Here is a 20,888-nt window from a genome sequence, read left to right on the forward strand (position 1 = left end):
CGCACGAGGGGTCCCCGGCGGTCTCCGTGCGGAGCCGGGGCGGCCCCACCTTCCTCACCCTACCAAGGTGCTGGCCGGCAGCGAGTGACCACGCGCGCACGTGCGGCTCGCAGCACGCAGCACGCAGCAGGTGCTCAGTGCGTGGCAGGTGGTTCTCATTAAGGCCTGCATGCAAACCACCCCTTCCCAGGGGGCGCTGCCTACGTCCCCATTGTACGGCACGGGAAACTGAGGCCCAGGCGGACAGAGGGCAGGCCCAGGGACGCACGGGGCCGGTGGCACACCTCGGATCCCGCGCTCAGACAGGTGCCAAGGCGCTCCCGCAAAAGTGCCTTAGGGATCTGCCTGCGGGCCTTTGGATCAGGTGCTGCCACCCGTCTGCCCGGCCAGAGGAAGGAAACTGGGGCCCAGGTAGCTTCCTCCACGCGGGAGGCTCACATCGCACACGCGCACGCATCCCCCGCGCCTCCGTGGGCTCCAAGCAGGTACCACGCAAACGTTGCGGGCCCAATAGTGCAACCCTGCGCCTTTAAATCCGGAGTGCCCCGGAAAGCCCCGCCTCCGAGGGAGCGCGCAGGGCGGAGAAGGGGCGTGGCAGGCCCCTCATTGGCCGAACCTCGCAGTGTTTTGGAACGCCCCTGAAGAAGCCGAGCGCTCCGATTGGAGCTAGGGCCTGCTCGTCTGCCTACACCAGCGCCTCGGCCTTCGGGGCCCGGGTCCTTCACGTTCCATCCGCAGGCGGGTTCCGGCGCCGGGTCCCGGCCGCCCGCTGCGTGGTCCGGTCGGTGTGCGGACGCCGCGACGCAGGTACGGCTGGGAGCCCGGCGAGGCCTCCCCGACAACCCGCATCCCGGGTCCCCCAGCGCTAGGTGTGGCGCACGTCCGGGGGCGGGGCCCGGGAGGATTCCTGTGAGCCCCGAGTTCGAGTCCCGACCCTGCCGTTCCCGGCTCGGGTGCTTGACTGGGTTTCCCAAGGCCTCCGTTGTCCTCGCCTGGGAACCGGCCCACCGAGGGACTGCCGCGCCGGCCTGGTAAGCCCGGGTCTCGCGCCGGCGGCTTGCGGGTTATTTTTAACTCTGCTCGGTCCCTGCGCGCCCCCCACCCCCTTAGGTGGCACGGAGCCCTCGCTGGGGCAGTGCGCGTGCGCTGGAGGGGTAGGCATTTCAAGAGCTTTGCGCACTTGGCAGCGTGGATGCCTGGGGGCCCATGGCAGCGCGGGGCCGGGGCCGGGGCCGCGGGGGTCAGCCGGCGGGCCCGTGACCTCCCCCAGGACGCCGGAGCCCGCTCTTATTTTTAGTCTGGCGCTAAGAGGCAGGTGTCCCGGGCTGAGTCACACAGAGCTTCGGGCTCCAGCTGCCCCGGGCAGGGCGGGGGGGGGGGGGCAGGCACCCAGGGCGCAGCAGGAGGGCCGGCCGTGACCTCGCCGTCCGGCGCCGAGGCTCCCGGGTGCCCTTGGCCACCCTCAGGGCCCGAGGTCAGGGTGGGCGTGGGCCTTCTCTGCCTCCACTTCCCGCCCCACCCACTCGGGCACTGCTCACCGCCTACCCGCTGGGCTGTGGCTCTGGCTCTAGGCCTGCAACTGGCTTAGCATCCTGCAGTCACCCCCCACCCCCCGACCCCGCCCCGACCTCGTGCCGAGCTGGCCACAGCCAGGGGGCCCTGCCCCCCATCCCCTACCCTGACCTTGTGCTGAGCCGGCCACAGCCAGGGGGCCCTCTCTTTGGGGTCTTCATCTTTGGGGTTCCCGTGCTCAGTGCCCGTCTACATGGTAGCTCTTGGCAGCCTGGACCGTCTGGCCCTACCTGACCCTCTGTCAGGGCACTTCCGTGTGAGCCCCCTTTGCCAGGGGCTGGGTTATTGGCCGGTTTGGGGAGGGGTCGAGGCTGCTCCCCCGGCTCCGTGCAGGAAACCCTGCCAGCAGCCCCTGACTCACGAGGAATCTTCCAGAAGCTGCTCCTTGTGGACCCCGGAGCCCCTGTGCCTGCCCAGCCAGGTGCCCTCCCCGCCCCACCCCCATCCCCCAGCTACCCCGCGCCCTGGCTCCCCTGCAGGTGGACCATGGCGGAGTTCTCCCAGAAGCGGGGGAAGCGGCGTGGCGGCGAGGGCCTGGGCGGCGCCGTGGACTTCCTCCTGGCCAACGCCCGCCTGGTGCTGGGTGTGGGCGGCGCGGCCGTGCTGGGCATCGCCACGCTGGCCGTGAAGCGGGTAAGGCCGGGCTGGCGGGGGGCGGGGCTTGGTCATCGCTGCCGGCCGCCAGGTGCCCCGCTCAGCGCCGCTCTGCCCGCAGCTCATCGACAGGGCCACCGGCCCCCGGGACGAGGATGACGCCAAGGGGGACGGCTGGACGGAGCTGAGCCTGCTCAAGGCCGCGCCGCACCAGCGGCCCCGGCCCCCACCTGCTGCCCTCAGCCTGCCCGAGCCACGCCGGCCCCCTGCCCCCTCCACGCCAGGTGAGCCGGAGCCTGCCCCCGGGTCCCTCTCTGCCCCTGTAGCGGACGAGGGGGCGGCGTTAGGCCGAGGGGTGCGGCCCGATTCCTTGCTGCGGGCTGTTGGAGCTGTGAGGCCAGGGTGTTGGGATGCAGTTGGGTTCCCACAGTGCATTGTGGGCGGCTCTGACGCGTCCCCCTCACCTCCGCAGAGGGGCCCGCGGATGCCGGTCCCCAGCCGCCGCCTCTGCTCAGCCCCCCGGCCCCACTGTGCCTGACCTTCCAGGAGAAGCTGCTGTCGTTCGAGCGGGCCCACGTGGCCATCCCCGAGGCCCAGGTGGCCTTGGCCAAGCAGCTGGCCGGCGACATCGCCCTGGAGCTGCAGGCCTACCTGCGGAACAAGTTTCCCGAGCTGCCCTTCGGGGCGCTCGTGCCGGGCGGGCCGCTCTACGACGGGCTGCAGGCCGGGGCCGCCGACCAGGACCACGTGCGCCTCTCGGTGCCGCTGGCGCTGGAGCCGGGCCTCTGGAGCCTGGTGCCCGGCGTGGACACCGTGGCCAGGGACCCCCGCTGCTGGGCCGTGCGCAGGACTCAGCTGGAGTTCCGCCCCCGCGGCAGCAGCCCCTGGGACCGCTTCCTGGTGGGCGGCTACCTGTCCTCCCGCCTCCTGCTGGGTCTGCTGCACAAGGCGCTCACCGCCTCCGTCAACTGGCCGGCCATCGGCGGGCTGCTCGGGTGCCTGATCCGGCCCAGCGTGGCCACGGAGGAGCCGCTGCTGGAGGTGCGGCACGAACGCCTGGAGCTCACCGTGGCCGTGCTCCTGGCCGTCGCCGGGGCCGGCACGGGCGCCGACGGCCAGCTCCTGGCCTGGCCCCTGGAGGGGCTGGCTGGGAACCTCTGGCTGCACGACCTGTACCCCGAGGAGGCCGCCCGACTGCGGGCCCTGGATGAGCAGGACGCCGGCAGCCGGCGGCGGCTGCTGCTGCTGCTGTGTGGCGTCTGCCGTGGCCACCCCGCCCTGGCCCGCCTGGGCCGGGGGCCCCTGACGCAGGTGGTCCTGCGGGCCGGGGAGCAGGACGTGGACTGGACCGAGGAGGCCCTGGGGGAGCGCTTCCTGCAGGCCCTGGAGCTGCTGCTCCGGAGCCTGGAGCAGGCCAGCCTGCCCTGTCACTTCAACCCCGCCGTGGACCTGCTGGACGGCCTGGGGGACCAGGACATCGATGAGGCGGGCTACGCCCTGTACTGCGGCCTGCAGGCGCCCGAGGCGCTGCTCTAGGCCCGGGAGGGCCCCTGGCGCCGCGCCCGCCTCCCGTCCTGGCTGGGGTTTGGAGTGGATGTGTTTGTGCTTGCTTGCAGCCAAACAGTAGAGGGTGCTCCGCTGAGCAGGCCTGGCCTGTGGCCGTCCGGATCCTTGAGCCCCGGGGGCTTGAGTCGCTGTCACCCAAGTGTGCCTGGGCCTTTCGGGGCCAGCCGAGGACCTTGGGCCCTGACCGTCATCACCAGCAACGAGCCCTCTGCCGTCCTGGCCGGGGGCTGCCCGCTCTGCTTTGCTGTTGAGTGTGATTGAGGCTTTCCTGGGCGCCCCCTGGTGGCTGAGCCGTTGAAGTGTGTGGCATTTTCTGCAGGGCTGCTGTGGGCTCGGTTTTCTCGCTGAGCCCCCTGCAGCCCTGGAGCTGGCGCTGCCTGATGCACTACCCGACCCTACCTCAGGGAAAGCCCCCTTCCTTCCGCCAGGGGGGCTGATGCGGGGCCCTGCTGGAGCGGGGGGCGGGGGAGGGGGCATGCCCCGCCCCCACCATGGGGCCCAAGCTGTGTGCCATGAGTCTGAAGATGGCCGGGGTGTGGTGGGGGCTGGAGGGGGCATCTGCCCTCCCAGGACCCCTCCTGTCGCCCCCGGTAGCCTTCCTGCTGAGCAAAGCTATGCCTTGAAGAATGTGAACAATAAAAGGAGAAATTGTTGTATACGCGTGGTTTGCTGTGCGGGGGTGGGGCCAGGTGCTCTTAGGAAAGCAGGAGGGTAGGATTTAGTGATTTATTGGCTTATGATTTATGTATCTGCTGGTTTACTCCCCAGATGCCGGCAACAGCTGAGGCCAGGAGGCAGCAACTCCATCCGGGTCTCGCTTGTGGGTGGCAGGGACCCAAGCGTCTGGATGAGGAAGCTGGATGGGAAGTGGAGGTGGGGCTTGAGCCTAGGACTAGGGGCCGGCTGCACTTCCAACGCCCGCTGCTGAACTGGCTGGCGTATCACTCACAGAAACCTTAGCTCTCGCCATCCGAGGCAGAACAGGTTCACACACTGCTTCGTGGCTATCAGCTCCTGGCGGGGAGGGGGTTCCCCAGTGTCTATGGGAGCGCCAGGCCCAGCCCCGTGGGACCCTCTCAGGGCCCCCTCCTGTCGCTGCCCCAGCAGGGGAGGGTCTGGGTCACAGGAGTGGGCACCAGGGCCTGTTGTACCAACGTCCTGCTTCTGTCCAGAAGGGACTGGGGGGGGGGGGTTGGGTCACGTGGGACAGCCGTGCCTACCTCTGGTGCAGGGTGATGGGTGGCCTTGGCCTTGGCCAGGAGAGCGGCTTAGTTGGGAGGTCAGTTCCAATCACCTGGTTCAGCTTCGGGCAGTTTTTCCGGGGGCGGAGGGCGGCGGGGCGAGCGGGGGAGCAGCGTGAGGACAGAGCCTATGCCTGTCTTCTGTCAACTGGGAACAGCTACCACTTCCTGTGCGGGCGCTGGAGAGTGGGCGGGGTGGGCACGGGTGCCGCCTCCCTCCCGCCCTCCACCAATGCCAGCTCCATGTTTCTTAGATTTATTTGAGAGGTAGAGTTAGAATGAGGGAGAGGCAGACCTTCCATCCACTGGTTTACCCCCAAAACGCCACCAGTGGCCTGGCCTGGAAGCCACGTGGGTGGCCATCTTCACCTGCTGCTGCTTTCCGGGGGCATTAGCCGGAAGCCAGGTCGGAAGTGGGACCCTGCATTCATCATGGGATGCTGGCGTCGCAGGCGGTGGCTTCACCTGCTGTACTACAACGCTGGCCCCGTCACCTTGAACTCAACACGGGCGCGAGGCGGGCTGCTCGACTGCCCGCCGTCCGTAAGGCAGCGCAATCCCGCCTGCACCTGCCCTGTGAATCCTAACTCCCAGGTTCCCCAGGTGACCCCACCTGCTCAGAATCAAGTGTCCCCGGAGCAGGCGAGAGTTAGAAAGCGGTCACCCCCAGACCCCTGCCCTCATACAGCTCAGGAAGCCGAGCAGAAAGGTCAGGGCGGCTGGGTCTGGGACGTGACGTCCACCTGCTGTAGCTGGGCGGCATTCTCCACGTCAACGGTCCACATCCTATCACCAGCAGTGCGTGGGGCGTGGCTCACCCTGAGCCAGGCAGGGGCGGCCTGGCAGCTGCTCCACGCCTTTGCCGTTTCTGTAACGAGGGGCCTCAGAGGGGCCTTCAGCGTGGTACCTCGTGTCTGTAATGTTCCTGTTTCTCATGAGGGCGCCTCCTTTCGGAATCAGAAAAAGCCATTCTTAAAAGGTAGCTCCCAGAGGAAGTGCAGGCCGCGCTAACAGGCCCCGGCGTGGAGCCAGAACGGTGCAGTCACTGGGCAGTGGCCTGGGGTCTTCCTGTGCTGTGCAGCAGCTCCTGAGACGCCATCGGCTGCAGGACTCCCAGGCTCACGAGGCCGGCTTGGGTTCCCGTGGCAGACAAGCCGGAGGGCGTGGGGCGTGTGGATCTATGGCTCACGGAGCAGCCCATAGCTGGTGGCAACGCCCTTGTGAGCAAGGAGACCAGGGGCCACCTCTGGGTTCTAGTCCAGCAAACCGGGATCCTGCACAAGGTCGGGTGGGATCTGGGCCCGAGCTCTTGGCCACCATAGGCCCTGGGAGAAGCTGGCGAGCCCGCCTGAGGGCAGTGACCCCTGTCCAGTGTCTTGGACGGTGCTGCCGGGGACGTGACTCCCTGCAGCTGTAGCCATCGGGGATGGGGCTGGGCTGAGTCCCTCGGCCACCAGCAGTGCAGGGCAGCCGCGTCCCCATCTGCTGTACATGGGAGGTGTGGCCCCGAGGCCTCGTGCTACGGGGGCTCAGCCGTGGTGTGGGGAGGGGCCGGGTGTCAGACAGTTCTCAGGAAGTTAACAGGAAGTTGCCACAGGAGCCAGCAATGCCACTGCCGGGAGCGTGCTCAACAGGAACAGAGAGCCGTGCATGACAGCCCACAGCAGCAGGTGCAGACCACCCACTGTCCACCGAGAAGTGGGCAAACAGGTGCCACAGTGGCCCTGCCTCACCCAGAGTCCCACTGCTTTGTGTAAGAGACTCAAACACCCTAGGGGCCGGTGATGCAGGCCATAGCCACCCTCACACTCCTCTCATTGTAGTATTCTGTCCTGGCAACCCTATCTCATTACTAGTTATTGCTGGGAACCTCCCACCGTGCCCGACCTGCACACGTCATCAGACTGACGTATGTGGCACGGGGGCTCAGCACCGCCCATGGCTTCAGGCACCACGGAGGCTCTGGACCCAGAGAGACCACTGCGCACACACACGGGACTCAGTGACAAATACCGATCCACGCCACGTTGTGGACCCTGCAAACGGCAGGCCCCGTGGAAGGTGCTAGAAACAGGTCCCGCGTATGTGGCTGCAGATACAGAGGACCCAGACCAGGTAAACCACAGACATGGACGGGAGCCTGGTGGCTGCTGGGGACCCCACAAACCCACTGCCCCAACCCGCAGCTGCCAAGGTGTTTGGAGGACGCCTCCAAGAGCCCCCGTGGTGGGAAGCCTGCCCTGCACCCAGCCAGGTCCATCTGCAGGGTTTGGGGCCAGGGGCCGGGGCCCTGAGATCTGCTGGCAGCTCCAGCTTCTGGCCAGCGGGCGGGCGGGTAGGCGGCAGCCCCTGCTGTTCATCTCCCCAGCTACAAACCAGTTGTTTCTCACGAGGTCTGTGCCCACAGGAGGAAGATGGACAGTCAGCGCTGGAGTCTCCCGGGCACCTTCTCTGCTCTGTGGACAACGGGAGGTAGGAGAGGCTGGGCCCAGTGCTCACCATGTGGCAGGGAGGGCGGGGGGTGGACAGGAGCCCCCAGGGACCGGGAGGCAGCGAGCTCCCAGCACGGCTGTGACAGTGCCGTCACTCCTGCCATCGTCACTGGCCGAGGTAAAAGGGCTCGAACTCTTTATTAAGGCACATGAACCACTGGGCAGTCCGGGCCTCCAGACCAAGCGGGACCAAGCTGCTTCTGCAGAGAGGCACGACCCCTCCCCTCCTCCCGTAGCAGCAGGGGTGCCGGCTCCTCACCCCGGGGTGCCGCTGGCTCTGCGGCACAGCGGGCTGCAGCTCGGGCATGTGCCAATGCGGGGGCTCCGGCCTCTGCACCTCACCGTGCACAAACAGCGACCACCCGGGCGGTCCTAGGAAGCAGCGGGAGACCCCTCCGCAGCCGCGGGCTGAGCCCCGGCTGGCAGAGCCGGACCCCGCGCCCCTTCTCGCTGAAGCCAGTGCTTCCTCAGAGCCCTGGGACAGCCGGGCTGCCCGCCGTCCCCGCCCTCATCTGTTCTGAGGGCAGAAAGGCCGAGTGTGTCCGGGCTGGTGGCACAGGCTGCACTTCCGGGGTTTCTTTGCCGTGGCCCCTGGCACGTCTGAGGATCCCGCCCGCGGTCTTTTGCTTCTGGCCTCTGGCCCCTGGGCTCTTCCTCTGCCTCCTGGCCAGGGCGCAGCTCCAAAAGTGCCTGTGGGGGAAGGCAGGGGTAGTGGATCTATGACACACGGAGGATGCAAGAACCAACCACAGCCAGGTCCTAGTTCACGGGGTCACGTGCAGCCTGCGGCCGGGCTCCCACTCAGCGTGCATGGCCGCCTCCTGTGGCTCCTCTCCTTCAGGAACCTGAACCCAGAGGGCCCCGCGGCCCTGCGCCCCACCCTCCACACGAGCACAGCTGGGCCTGGGCTCAGCACACACACAACCTGTGCCCGGGGCAGGTTCCCTGCCACCCTCGGGGAGTCCTAAGCCTGTGCCCCGGGCTCTGTCTTGCAGCGACCAAGGGCGAAGCCACTTCCCCTGTCTGGGCCGTCCCTCCCTCCCTCGTCAAGTCCAGGCAGCGCAGCGCCAGGGTGAGCACAGCTCCGCATGCAGTGGGAACAGAGACTGCGGCTCTCCTCGCCGGCTCCAGGTGACCAGGGCCCAGCGCTGCCCTGCCCAGCCTTCCTCCCTCCCGGGGAAAGCGCCTCACCTGGGGCCGTGTTCTCGTCTGCCCACTGGAAGAAGCCGCACTGCTGCTCGCGGGGCTTGGCGCACGTGTGGAACTGACGCCCCTTGTTGGGCCCGTCCTTCTGCACGGTCCGTGTGACGGCGGGCTGGCTGCACAGGCAGGATGCGCCCACGTTCCCGCCGCCGCCCTCACCATGGCCTCCAGAGCCGGGCAGGGGTCTCGGTGCGGAGGCAGGTGGCCCTGCCGGCGGGCTGCTGTCAGCCCACAGGAAGAAGCTGCAGGCGCCGGCGCCGCACTTGTAGAACTGCCGGCCCTGGTTGGGGCCCTCCTTGCGCACGGTGAGCAGCACGGCCTCCTGGCCGCAGTTGCACATCACAGAGTTGTTCTCTATGGCGGCGGCTGTGGGGGCCGGCAGGGCTCGGGCCAGGGCCTTGGGGGGGTCGCTCTGCCGACCATCAGGAGGCTGGGCGTGGCCGTGCCACCGGCTGTCCATCCTGTTGAGGTACTGGCTGGCCTGCAGGTGGCCAGAGGGCTGGCTGGCGGGCTGGGAAGCTCTGGGGGGCCCCCGAGAGAAGCGCAGGTCCAAGATCTCCCTCAGGGTCTCGTCACAGCCGCCGATGCAGCCGACAAACTCCAGAGGCATGGTCGGGGGAAGGCTCCCACGCTTAAACTTGAACTTCACCCTGGTGAGGCCGGAGCACAGGACAGCATTACCGGCTGGTGCCAGGGCCACTTCGCCTTGGGCCGGTGGCTGCCACAGCGTAGGGCGCCCCTCGCCAGCCCTCGTCAGGCAACCCCGGCAACCGGGAGCCGCTGCCATGTTCACGGGAGGGGAGACGAAAGCCGAGACCTGGTTAATCACCAGGACAGACCCCCAGGGAGGTGCCGGGGTTCTCAGGGCGGGGTCCCACGGCCCCAGGTGTAAGACAGTGCTAACCGTCTTGTTTGCTCTGGCTTTTCCACACGTGTGTCCTAGAGTGTTCGAGAAGCACTGAACCACACGCGCAGCGAGAATCTGTCCTGGAGTGGGCCATTCATCAGCCTTGCTGAAGTGTCAAACGCCCTACTCTCTTCCTTATCATTTGCTTTGGAAAACAGGTAAATCGGCTTAAAAACATTTCATGACTCATTATGTTACTAGGTGGCTTACTATGTGGCGTGTTTGCTGTGGGGGAATTAGCACTTTGAAAGCTGTCTCCGTTTTAGCTGCCAGCACGGCGTACGCTGTGAGACAGGGCCACAGCTGACACGAGGATGCTTTGGGGAGCCCGTGTGGCAGCAGCGATCTGGAAAGGGTGCCTTTGTGGTTCCCCAGGGTGCACGCGGGCTCCTCCCTGGCCACCGGGAGCCTGCACTGAGACTGGGCCCTCACAGGGCACGCGGGGGCAGCCCCAGCACCACCTCGGTGCCTGGGAATGGAGCCCGTGGCACCCGGCTCACCTGTACACAGGGTGCGGCTGACACACGGGACACACGCTCTCGTCCCTGCTGGCCTCCAGCACCGAGTCAGGAAACCACACGGCCGATCGGCATTCTGGGAAACCCATGCAGCTGAGGTAGAACCTGAGGAGTGGGGACAGCCCGGGTCAGACAGAGGGACGTGGGGGACGCGCGCAGGCTGGCGGAGGCTGTCACCCAGCGGCCAAGGCCCCTCCATCAGCTGACAGAAGAGGACACTGCAACCTAGCTGGGGGTGTGTGTGCAGCCGGCCCAGAGGCAGGACCGGAACCCACCCGCCTGACCGCAGGGCCTCGGGCCCCATCCCTACACTGCTCGTCCTCCCCAGCCACCTGGAGAGTCTGATGGCCACATGCCCGTCACGTCCCGTCCCCCTAAGCACGCCTGGGAGTGACAGGGCAGAAAACCAACGCTAAGTCATGATGATTTAAACAGAACACTCGCAAACTTGGAGGTGGAAGCGGCCAGATAAACCCTGGAGTAAGCCCCCAGACAGGCTCCAGACCTCCCTGGGGGTTCAGGGAGTCAGGGCTGGGCCGGCGTCTGGTGCTGTGGCTTAAGGCACTGCACAGGAAGGCTGCGCCCTGTAACAGAGTAGCCGGGTCTCAGTCCCGGCCCCACTCTGCCTTCCAGCTCCTTACTGATGCGCCCTGGGAGGCACCTGAGTCTGTCACCCACGTGGGAGGTCCAGATGGCAGATCTGAGCTCCCTGGCCTCCGCCTGGCCTCAGGCTAGCTGTTGCGGGAATTTGGGGAGTGAACCAGCAGATGGGAGGTCTCGCTCGCTCTTTCAAATAAAGAACAAATTGAAACAAGAATTCAGAGCTAAAACGAAGTAAGTACTAAGTACTCGTTCCTCCCACACTTCAGTATCACTTGGTGGTGAAGGAAAGACGCACCCATGGCCACAGTGACCGAGGGCTGGCACCCGCGCTGCAGGGGCAGGGCCAGGCCGGCACTGGCGTCATCACTGGGGAACCCAAGCGCTGCCTCCAGACCTTTGCTGTTCCCCGCAGCTGCCCAACTCTGAACACCACCACCCCCCCAAGCCTCCGTCTGCCCTTTGTAGGGTGGTTGAACACCTTGTGTCCGGCCAGCTGGAGGGATGGCACGGGACCTACACTGGCTGCCCCACACCCAGTGCCTCCTTCCCCACTCTGATCTAAAGGCAGGCAGCGTGAGCGCTTCAGGCCCAACTCAAAACTGGAGCCCAAAGAAGAATAGTGTCTGTGGCGGGTCTGGACCTCCTCCTCAGTCAGCCTTGGGGGCAGACTATGCTTGTGAGACTTACTCATTTCTTTGAAAGGCAGAAGGGCAGGGAGAGAGAGATACACAGAGAGGGAATAATCCTACACCCACGGGTTCACTCCCCAAATGGCCAGAACAGCTACGTCTAATCCAGGCCAGGCCAAAGCCAGCAGCCAGGAACTCCATCCAGGTCTCCCACGCGGGTGGCAGGGGCCCAAGCACTTGGGCCATCCTCTGCTGCTTTTCCTAGGCCATTAGCAGGGAGCTGGAAGGGAAGCAGAGCAGCCGGGACTCGAACCGGCGCATATATGGGATGCCGGTGCTGCAAGTGGTGGTTTAACCTGCTCCGCCGCGACCCTGGCTCCAGGTAGACCACTGGGCTTATTTTGCAGAAGAACTTGGGGCTCTGGGCCACGCAGCTAGAGTGTGGCACTCTAAGAGGGATTGGAACCAGAACCATCTGGACCCGAAGCCTGGCTCCTCTAGCACTTGCCACACACTGGGGAGAAGCAACCCCACCTGGTCTGGATCCCCACAACCTTCCAGGTGTCAGAGGCCACACCCCACTCTGTTGTGCTTCCAGCTCCAACAGCTGGTCGGGGGCTGGCGAGAGTGGGGTACACGGACGAGAACTGACAGGGCGAGCCGGGGGAGGGTGGCGTGGGGCACTGACCCGCCGTTCTTCTTGGCTTTGAGGACCATGTCCTTGTGGCACTGTGGGCACTTGCGGATGGGCTCTGGCAGGGACGGGTAGAGCTCCTGCTGCTGCGCCACCTCCGTGCCTTCCCCGAAGTACTGGGACAAGGCCTCGTCCAACCTGGAGAAAAGGCAATGACACTCTGGCCGGCAGTCACACGGACGCATTTCTAACGCTTAACTCGGCACGCGTGCCCCTGGTGCCGGCTGGCCGGTGAGGCCCGGGCCAGGGCCCTGGCTCCCCGGGGGAATCGGCAGGGCAGCTCCCTCCCCGTCAGTGGCCCCATCCTGAACAAATAAAACCACCCGGGGGTCTTGGTGCGTTTCACACTAGCTCAGGCGACTCCTTCCACCGCTGGCCCAGAGCAGGCTGAGGGTGGAACTGCTTCTCCCTACGCCACGCATGCACCAGCCGTGCAGGCTTCTCCATGCACACGGCTCTGCCACAGACCCAGCGAGCCCTGTCTCTGGGGGCAACACAGCGTGGACCCGAGGCTCAGCCCTCTGGGGCACCCCCATGGCAGATGCCACAGCAGCCGGGCGGGAGCCAGGCAGCAGGGGTGTGGCGCGGCACACTCCTCACACCTGGTGTCCTCGGCTCTCTGGGAGCCCTGGGACCCCAGGCTTCCGGCACGAACAGAAGCCTGTGCCCTGCCCCCTCCCCAGCTCGCCAGTCAGGAAGCCGGTTTCCACGGCGACCACACACACACGCATGAATACAGCTCCAAGGTTGTCTGATTAGCACAGGCATTGGAGCCACCACTCTGGAGATTCCAAGTGCTTTACGAGCTGTGGGCCAGGAAATGGTGACCAAATAGTTATTGTGAGGTACAGCGTCACGGGTAGGAAACATGTGGTTTCTAACAAAGCACACACAGAGAGCACAGGCTAAGAGGCCGTCTCCAAACGCTGCCGAGAGGTTCCTGATTCAGCACCATTAAAATGGGGAGGTGGCACGGCCTGCGGGAGCCGGGGCTGTGCGGACGGGTTCCACACTGAGTCAGGGCAGGAAACACGTGGGCGGAGACGAAGCCGGCGGCGCTCACACCCACAGGGCCCAGGCGTGTGCAGCCAAGCCCTCCGCTTCTGCGACGCTGCCCCGAGCTCCCGCCGCCCACTGGGGAAAAGCCGCCGCCACGCCGGGAGCTACAGGAGCCCTGGGCAGGACGGCCGGGTCTGGCACTCACTTCTTGGCCTTGGCCACGGCTTCAATGAAAACCTGCTTGTATTTCTGCACCTGCTGCCGCAGCACCACCGACTTGTCCTTCTTGCCCTCACAGATCAGCTTGAGGTCGGCCTCCAGCTCGGCCCGGAGGTCCGGCTTGGACATCTCGTAGCCCATGGAATCGTACCCTGCAGGCCAGAGCAGAGCTCCAGGAGGCACCCAGCGAGGGCCTCCCGCCGCCCACCGCGAGCTCCCTGCCCCCTTACCTTCCACAAGCCCCATGCCCAGATGCCCAGGGAGGAAGCGCTTGTCCGGGGTGAGGCCCACGTACATCCGTGCCTTGATGGTCTCGATGTGCTCCGCGTGGGTGGCGTCAGTACCTGAAAGCCATTGCCCGTGTCCCGAGACGAGATCCTGCAGCCCCGCACCCTACAGCCCGCAGGCACCTGTCATCCCCGAGGGCCCTGCCTGCACAGCTGTGCGTGTAAGACACCTGTGTAACGAGGCAGCTACTTTAGCTCCCTGCAAGCCCCCTAATGGATGGCTCTCCCCGCTGTCAATCAAACACCCCCTGTCCCGGGACTGCACCTGCTTCTTCTGGGACCTAGGCGGGGAGGCCATGGAAATATGCATGTTCTGGCATGGTACTTTAGCTTTACAATGGTTTAAGAAAGAAAAAACTGGGAGCCCCTTCAGTGGGCTTGGTAAGATAATGGCCTCCATTTTGTATGCAAACGGAGACACTAAGGTGTCTACAATCCAGCTGAAGCAGCGCTCCAAGTCCCATCTTAGAGATGATTCAGCTTGTGAAGAGCTGTTTTTGCTGCCTTGGGTCCTAGAAAGAGACTGCTCCGCTGTATAGTTCTGCATACATTCCAGGGGCTTACTTCTAAGGGTACAGTTTGAAAACCTGTCATGGGGTCCTAACTCACCGTTAGCTGGATGGTAAAAGCATTTTATGTGTTTAGTGATAATATAGACAGGGTTAAAAGAAGAGAATGCTCCAACATGGGAAGCCGTCCACAGGGCAGACTCAGGATGGCAGTTGCTGTAAATAACACTCAGCGGCCACAGGATCAGCACACGAGGCATTCTGGTCGGGCTAAAAAGCCCACGCGAGAACCAGGCACGGAAAGCCAGGACACCATTGCAAAGTGTCCTCCCTATGAAGGACCTTGGTGGTTGAGACCCAAATGGAAAGAAGTGGGCATCAAGGAAGGGTGCGCTCTTCTCTGAAGGGAGGGGAGGACTTTCACTCTGCTCATGGCCTTGTCTGAACACTAATGGGGAGTGTGGATTCTAAAGGCTTCCACAGCCCAGGCAGCTCTTGTCCACAGCCTCGGGTCATCACCGCTGTCATACACAAGAGTGTGAATTGTTAAATTAACGATGTGAGGTATGGAATAGCTTGGGGTTCTGGACATTAGTACTCTCAGAAAGGAGAGACAGGGACGTGTTAGGCCGTCACAAAACACCAAACACCGGAGTAAGGGAAAGGGTTTACTGGGAAAACCTAGCAGACCGGAGGGAAGGGGCGAAGAAGGAGACGAGAGAGGAGAATGTAAGAGAGAGACAGAGAGGAGCCAGCAAGGAGAGAAGAGAGACGAGAGACGAGAGGGGGAGAGGGGAGCAGAGAGCGCAGAGAAGAGAGAGCGAGAGAGGAGAGCGCCAAGAACGCACCACGTATCAGGAGCAGGTCCTTTCAGACACATGCTTGTTAAGCTCCACGTGAAATCTGTGAAGGTGGCTGGCGCTGTGGCTCAACAGGCTAATCCTCCGCCTAGCGGCGCCGGCACACCGGGTTCTAGTCCCGGTCGGGGCGCCAGATTCTATCCCAGTAGGCCCCCTTCCAGGCCAGCTCTCTGCTATGGCCCAGGAGTGCAGTGGAGGATGGCCCAAGTGCTTGGGCCCTGCACCCCATGGGAGACCAGGAGAAGCACCTGGCTCCTGCCTTTGGAACAGCGTGGTGTGCCGGCTGCAGCGCACAGGGCGCGGCAGCCATTGGAGGGTGAACCAACGGCAAAAAGGAAGACCTTTCTCTCTGTCTCTCTCTCTCACTGTCCACTCTGCTTGTCAAAAAAAAAAAAAAGAAACCTGTGGAGGTGTCACGAACTCCCAGGTGTAGAGCGCCACCCACTACTGCGGCAGGGACGCCCCCGCTCCCGGAGCAGAGGGCGAGTTCAAGGCCCTGCTCAGAACAAAGGGAAGGGAAACGCGGCGCCACAGTACTAGGTACGCGTGTGCAGCCCTGTTAGGCCCCTCCTGCCTCCAGGCAACCCTCTGGCCCGCTCAGGATGGCTGTTTCTCTGTGTGGGGCGGCTGGCTCTTGCGTGTGAACATATGTTTTCTGGCATTAAGAATATTACCTTTGAGTGAGGCGAGCACCTGGAATAAGATTAATACGCCCTTGCCTGTGTCACCTTTCACACCTGGCCGAGGCCAACTCAGCTCTCCTGCTCCCTCCCAGCCCTCCCAGCCGACTGTCATCGATGCTGTCGGCACAGCAACAGCACTCCCAACAGGCCAGGGCCGCCAGGCCCCGCAAAGCCGGGCTGGAACTGTCTTCCTGACCCCACTTCCTGTGAGCACCCGCCGACTCCAGCCCAGCGGCCCTGAGCTGTCCAGCGGCCAGGTCCTCCTGGAGGCCTCTCCTGGGCTTGGCCGCACTGGTCAGGCGGGCTCTCACCTCGACTAGGAAGAGGGGACGGCGCGTAGCACGTGTGGCAGGCAGCCAGCCCAGGGCCCGCACTGAGTGCGCAGCTGCTCGCCCAGCTACTCACCGATGCCGTGCTTCTCCATGAGGGCGATGAGGTCCGCCTCAGTGAGCAGCTGGGGTGGACTGGTCTCCCCGTCCACCATCTCCACCGTGCTGGGCTGGAAGCGGGAGCCTCGCTCGTAGATAGGGAGGAGCTGAGGGAAGCAGCAGGCACGGCGGTTACATCATTCTGCCGTGCGGCTACGGCAGAAGACAGCCTGCACTTCCGGGACCCCCGCCCTGCCCCTCAGGCATTGAGGGCTGCGACCCACTTGGCATCACCTTGTCACTCCAGTGGTCGTAGGGATACACATCCAGGTAGTTCCGGGCCAGAATCACAAGGCCGTGCGCCACGAAGTGCTCCTGGGCAATGTCGATCTCCACGGTGGTCTCCTGGCCCTGAGCGTCCTGGGAGCAGCAGGCCAGGAAGTGGCGGACGATGAACTCGTATAGCCGCTGGTCATCTCCCTGGGGAGAAGAGAGCCTGCCACCACCTGTGGAGCGTCACCCCCCGGATGGCGGCGCTGCCCGAGGTTAACCCCGGTGTGCACCCCGGAGCCTAATGGCTGACAGGCAGGCCTGCGGCTGCTGAGAGGTGCTGCGGGTTTCGGTGGACAGCCCTCACCGCTCTACCAGGCAAAGACGAGCGAGGGAGGGGCTCATCTCCCCTCCAGACTGGGAAGATTCTCCGGCGCACACCAGTCTCAGCAGAGAGCACGATGAGCGCACAGACGTAAGAGCCTCCCTGGGCTGGAGACACACAGAGGAACCCCACACCTGACACTGGCGGCCACCTTGGCGCCCACCCATCGGATCATCAAGGATCCAGTGAGGACCAATGCTCACGACGTGTTCATACTCATATTCGGTGATTCCCCTTCTAAGTATTTAGTCAAAGGAAATCACTGGAGATAAGACACAAATACTAATGGATACAAATGTCAACTATAGCACATCATGTATCAAAAAGCCAGAACAGGGGCCAGCACTGTAGTTTAGTGGGTAAAGCCACTGTCCGTGATGCCGGCATCCCACATGGGTACTGGTTCATGTCCCAGCTGCTCCACTTCTGATCCAGCTCCCAGCTGATGGCCTGGGAAAGCAGCAGAAGATGGCCAAATGCTTGGGCCCCTGCCACCCATGTGGGAGACCCAGATGAGGCTCCTTGGTTTCTGGCTTTGGCCTGGCCCAGCTCAGGCTCTTGTGACCATCTGGGGAGTGAACCAGCAGATGAAAGACCTCTTTTTCTCTGTACCTCCTGACTTTCAAAATAAACAAATAAATCTTTCTTTTCTTTTTTAAGATTTATTTGCTTAATTGAGAGGCAGAGTCACAGAGAGAAGGAGATACAAAGAGAAAGGTCTTCCATCCACTGGTTCACTCCCGAAATGGCCATAACGGCCAGAGCTGGGCCGATCCGAAGCCAGGAGCCAGCAGCTTCCTCCAGGACTCCCACGTGGATGCAGGGGCCCAAGCACTTGAGCCATCTTCAGCACTGCAGGTGGAGGCCTAACCTATTATGCCATAGTGCTGGCCCCAAATTAAAAAAAAAAAAAAAAAAAAAAAAAAAAAAAAAAAAAAACTGGAACAATAAATAACATACTCTGGGGAGCAACCTGGCTGGTGAGTCAGACACCTGCTCCCCACATCAGAACGCCTGGGTTCGACACTTGGCTCGGGTTCCTGACTCCAGCTTCCTGCTAATGAACACCATGAGAGGCAGCAGACGACGGCCCAGAGGGTGTGGCTCCTGGCACCACTACAGGAGACCAGGACTGGGTTTCCAGATCCTGGCTGTGGCCCCTGCCCCTGCCATTGCAGACATCTGGGGACTGAACCAGTAGATGGGAACGCATCCTCTCAATTTTTTAAGGATTTATTTATTTATTTGAAACTCAGAGTTACACAGAGAGAGGAGAGGCAGAGAGAGAGAGATCCTCTATCTGCTGGTTCACTCCCCAACTGGCCGCAACGGCTGGAGCTGGGCTGATCTGAAGCCAGGAACCAGGAGCTTCTTCCGGGTCTCCCACGTGGGTGCAGGGACCCAAGGACTTGGGCCATCTTCCACTGCTTTCCCAGGCCATAGCAGACAGCTGGATTGGAAGAGGAGCAGCCAGGACTCGAACCAGTGCCCATATGGGATGCTGGCACTGCAGGTGGCGGCTTTACCTGCTATGCCACAGTGCAGGCCCCTCCTCTCAATTTTTTATGTAATGCTCAGGACATAAAATGTTAAAAAGTAGTTTTTTAAAAAAAATATTTATTTTCATTTTATTTGAAAGGCAGAGAGAGAGAGAGAGAGAGAGAGAGAGATACTGATTGATCCTCCATCTGCTAGTTCACTCTTCAAATCCCCTCAACACCCAGGACTGAGCCAGGCTAAAGCCAAAAGTCCTGAACTCAAGCCAGGTCTCCCACACAGGTGGTAGGGGTCCAGGTACTTGTGCCATCACCTGCCGCCTCCCAGGATACACACTGGCAGGAAGCTGGGCAGGAAGCAGAGGAGCCAGGACTGAAGCTCCACGTTCCAATGTGGGATGTGGACGTCCCAGGCAGTGACTGAAGCGCTGCACTCAATGCTTGTCCCCAAATGTAGTTTTCTTTTTAATGATTTATTTATTCATTCCAACGGCAGTTACAGAGAGACCGGGAGACACAGAGAGAAAGAGATGCCTTCTATTGCTAATTCACTCCCCAAATGGCTGCAATGGCTGGGGCTGGGCCAGGCTGAAGCCAGGAGCCTGAACAAGTGGTAGGAGCCCAATTACTTGGGCCATATTCTACTGCTTTCCCAGGCACATCAGCAGGAAGCTGGCATGGAAGAGGAGCAGCTGGGACTTGAACTGGTACTCACCTGGGATTGGTTTAATCACAGGCATTGGTTTATCCATTGCACCACGACACCTGCTCCTATATATATAAATATATATATTGGAACTAACCATCTTTAAGTGAGAAACTTTAAATTTATTTGAAAAGCAGACAGGGAGGGCAAGAGACATGTTATCTCCCATCCATTGGTTCACTCCCCAAATGCCTGCAACAGCCAGGGCTGGGCCAGGCCAAAGCCAGCAGCCAGGAACTCCAGCCGGGTCTCCCATGTTGGTGGCAGAGAACCAAGCAGTGGAGCCAACACCTGCTGCCTCTCAGGGAGTGCATTAGCAGGAGGCTGTCATGGAGAGGAACTGCGGCTTAAACCCAGGTGTTCCCACAGCAGATGTGGGCATTTCAAGCAGTAGCAGACCCTGCTGTGCTAACCCTGCCTCATAAAAAGGTGGGTTTTACAAAGATACACATAAGCAGTTCTCAAGGGCCGTGGTGTGGTGCTGAGGATTAAGTCACTGCTTGCGATGCTGGCACCCCACATGGGCACTTGTTCCAGTCCTGGCTGTTCACTTCCGATCGATCTGGTTCCCTGCTATGTGCCTGGGAAAGCAGTGGCAGATGGCCTAACTACTTGGGCCCCTGCTGCCCACGTGGGAGGCCTGGATGGAGCTCCAGGCTCTTGGCTTTGGCCTGGCCTAGTCCCGGTCACTGTGGCGTGAACCAGTGGATGGAAGCTCTCTGTGGAGCTCTGCTTTTCAAAGAAACATTTTTCTAAAATGTGGTTCTCAATAGAAGTGGAACCACAGGCAGTTTTCTTCTTTAAACTCTTTGCACCTCCTACTGTATTGTGTAAAATGAACATGCATGGCTTTCAAAATCAGAAAGGACACAGCACTGACAGGGGAAGACGACAAGGCGTCGAGGTCTGAGCTGTGACGCGCGTGGACGTCAGCCAAGCCTCCCCAGCAACTGTGTGACCGCCGCACCATTGGTGTGGTAAGGTCCCAGGAGGAAGTGCATGGGCAACGCTGCCACCTGCAACACTCGCATCCCCTGTGGGTGCTGATGCATGTGGTGGCTGCTCCTCTTTAAGACAGATCCCTGCTAATGGCCTGGGAAAAGCCGAAGAAAATGGCCCGAGTGCTTGGCCCAATGTGCGGGACGTGGACGAAGCTCCTGGCTTCAGCCTGGCCCAGCCCTGGCCATTGTGACCTTTCGGGGAGTGACCCAGTGGATGGGTGATTTTGCTCTAAGTGTTTCAACTAAAAAAACAGTCTTAAAAAATAAATAAATAAAAGGAGTGCATACTGGCCCAGGCTTGGAAGAGTGAGAGGATTCTTCCAGTGGGCAAGGGACCAAGCAGCAGTAAGGCTCCCTGTGGGCGTGGGAGCCACACAGGGCTCAGGGAAGCTGTCCCACCTGTGTGGGAGGAGCAGGACAGGGGCTGGAGAGTGGACCCAGCACGGGCGCCTCTCATGACACAAGGCTGAAGTGGGACACAGCTGACACTGACCTTCCCTGCCTGAAATGGAAAAGGTATTTCAAAACCACGTCTTTCCTAAAATCAGAGCCCATGGAGAAAATTCCAGTGGCAAAACCTGCGGGGGAACCAACCTGCAAGCTGCTGGTGTACTTGGTGGGGTGAATGGGAGGGTGGGCTTGGTCAGACTTGTTCCCGTTGCGTGGGGTGGGGCCGCCCCGCTCTAGAATGCTCTGGGCAAAGGGCCCCCAGCGTGGATCTTGGGTCTGCTGTTCCACCAGTGCTGTCAGGTTTAAGTCTTTAGGGAAAATGTTGGTTTCCGTGCGGGGGTAGCTTATGTATCTACAAAGGCAAACAGAAAGAAATGGCTATGTTCTCCCACTTGTCTAGGAACTGCTGAAAACAGCGATGCCTACGATCTCTCACCAGCGGAACCAATGTACTGACCGCCACCCAGGTGACCCACACTGAGAAAAGTGCCGAGATGGGGTGACAGCAGGTTTCCCCAGGCATCCCGAGGAAGCGGAGGGAGACAGGAAGCGTGTAGCTCAGTGCAGGTTCAGGCCATGGCTCTGCAGTGGGCTCCTGGCCAGGCCCGCCACTGGCCCCTCAGGCTCAGCCTGACA

General features: G+C 62.2%; 2 protein-coding genes across 4 annotated transcripts in view; one reads left to right on the forward strand and one right to left on the reverse strand.

Annotated features, from left to right (window-relative positions):
• The first annotated feature begins 184 nt into the window (after positions 1-184).
• On the forward strand, positions 185-4,375 carry MIEF2 (mitochondrial elongation factor 2). 2 transcript variants are annotated; one of them, XM_062216056.1, is made up of 4 exons: positions 185-807; positions 2,052-2,205; positions 2,288-2,450; positions 2,639-4,375. In XM_062216056.1, exons 2-4 carry the CDS (start codon positions 2,059-2,061, stop codon positions 3,700-3,702), a joined length of 1,374 nt encoding a protein of 457 aa, XP_062072040.1. In that variant the 5' UTR covers positions 185-807; positions 2,052-2,058; the 3' UTR covers positions 3,703-4,375. The 2 variants fall into 2 exon arrangements, with proteins under 2 accessions (XP_062072040.1, XP_062072041.1); XM_062216057.1 differs by having other exon boundaries at positions 649-1,031.
• A 2,955-nt stretch (positions 4,376-7,330) lies between these two features.
• The window catches only part of TOP3A (DNA topoisomerase III alpha), a 29,395-nt gene continuing 15,837 nt past the window's right edge, over positions 7,331-20,888 (reverse strand). Inside the window, exons 11-19 of one of the 2 annotated variants that reach the window (XM_062215709.1) lie at positions 20,397-20,604; positions 16,239-16,424; positions 15,982-16,111; positions 13,468-13,581; positions 13,224-13,389; positions 12,014-12,157; positions 10,076-10,198; positions 8,657-9,318; positions 7,331-8,155 (exon numbers count right to left, since the gene is read on the reverse strand). In XM_062215709.1, the coding sequence (XP_062071693.1) occupies positions 7,974-8,155; positions 8,657-9,318; positions 10,076-10,198; positions 12,014-12,157; positions 13,224-13,389; positions 13,468-13,581; positions 15,982-16,111; positions 16,239-16,424; positions 20,397-20,604 (1,915 nt within the window). In that variant the 3' untranslated portion in view covers positions 7,331-7,973. The remainder of the gene's footprint in view (positions 8,156-8,656; positions 9,319-10,075; positions 10,199-12,013; positions 12,158-13,223; positions 13,390-13,467; positions 13,582-15,981; positions 16,112-16,238; positions 16,425-20,396; positions 20,605-20,888) is intronic. The other variant, XM_062215710.1, reaches the window with a different exon arrangement.

Source organism: Lepus europaeus, chromosome 18, assembly GCF_033115175.1.
Source record: "Lepus europaeus isolate LE1 chromosome 18, mLepTim1.pri, whole genome shotgun sequence".
NCBI lineage: Eukaryota > Metazoa > Chordata > Mammalia > Lagomorpha > Leporidae > Lepus > Lepus europaeus.

Bases quoted from the DNA above. Each gene is read 5' to 3' on its own strand.
- MIEF2 (XM_062216056.1), top strand. From the start codon at position 2,059: ATGGCGGAGTTCTCCCAGAAGCGGGGGAAGCGGCGTGGCGGCGAGGGC. The intron at 2,206-2,287 runs GTAAGGCCGGGC...CTCTGCCCGCAG, and splicing joins CCACGCTGGCCGTGAAGCGG to CTCATCGACAGGGCCACCGG. The intron at 2,451-2,638 runs GTGAGCCGGAGC...TCACCTCCGCAG, and splicing joins CCCTGCCCCCTCCACGCCAG to AGGGGCCCGCGGATGCCGGT.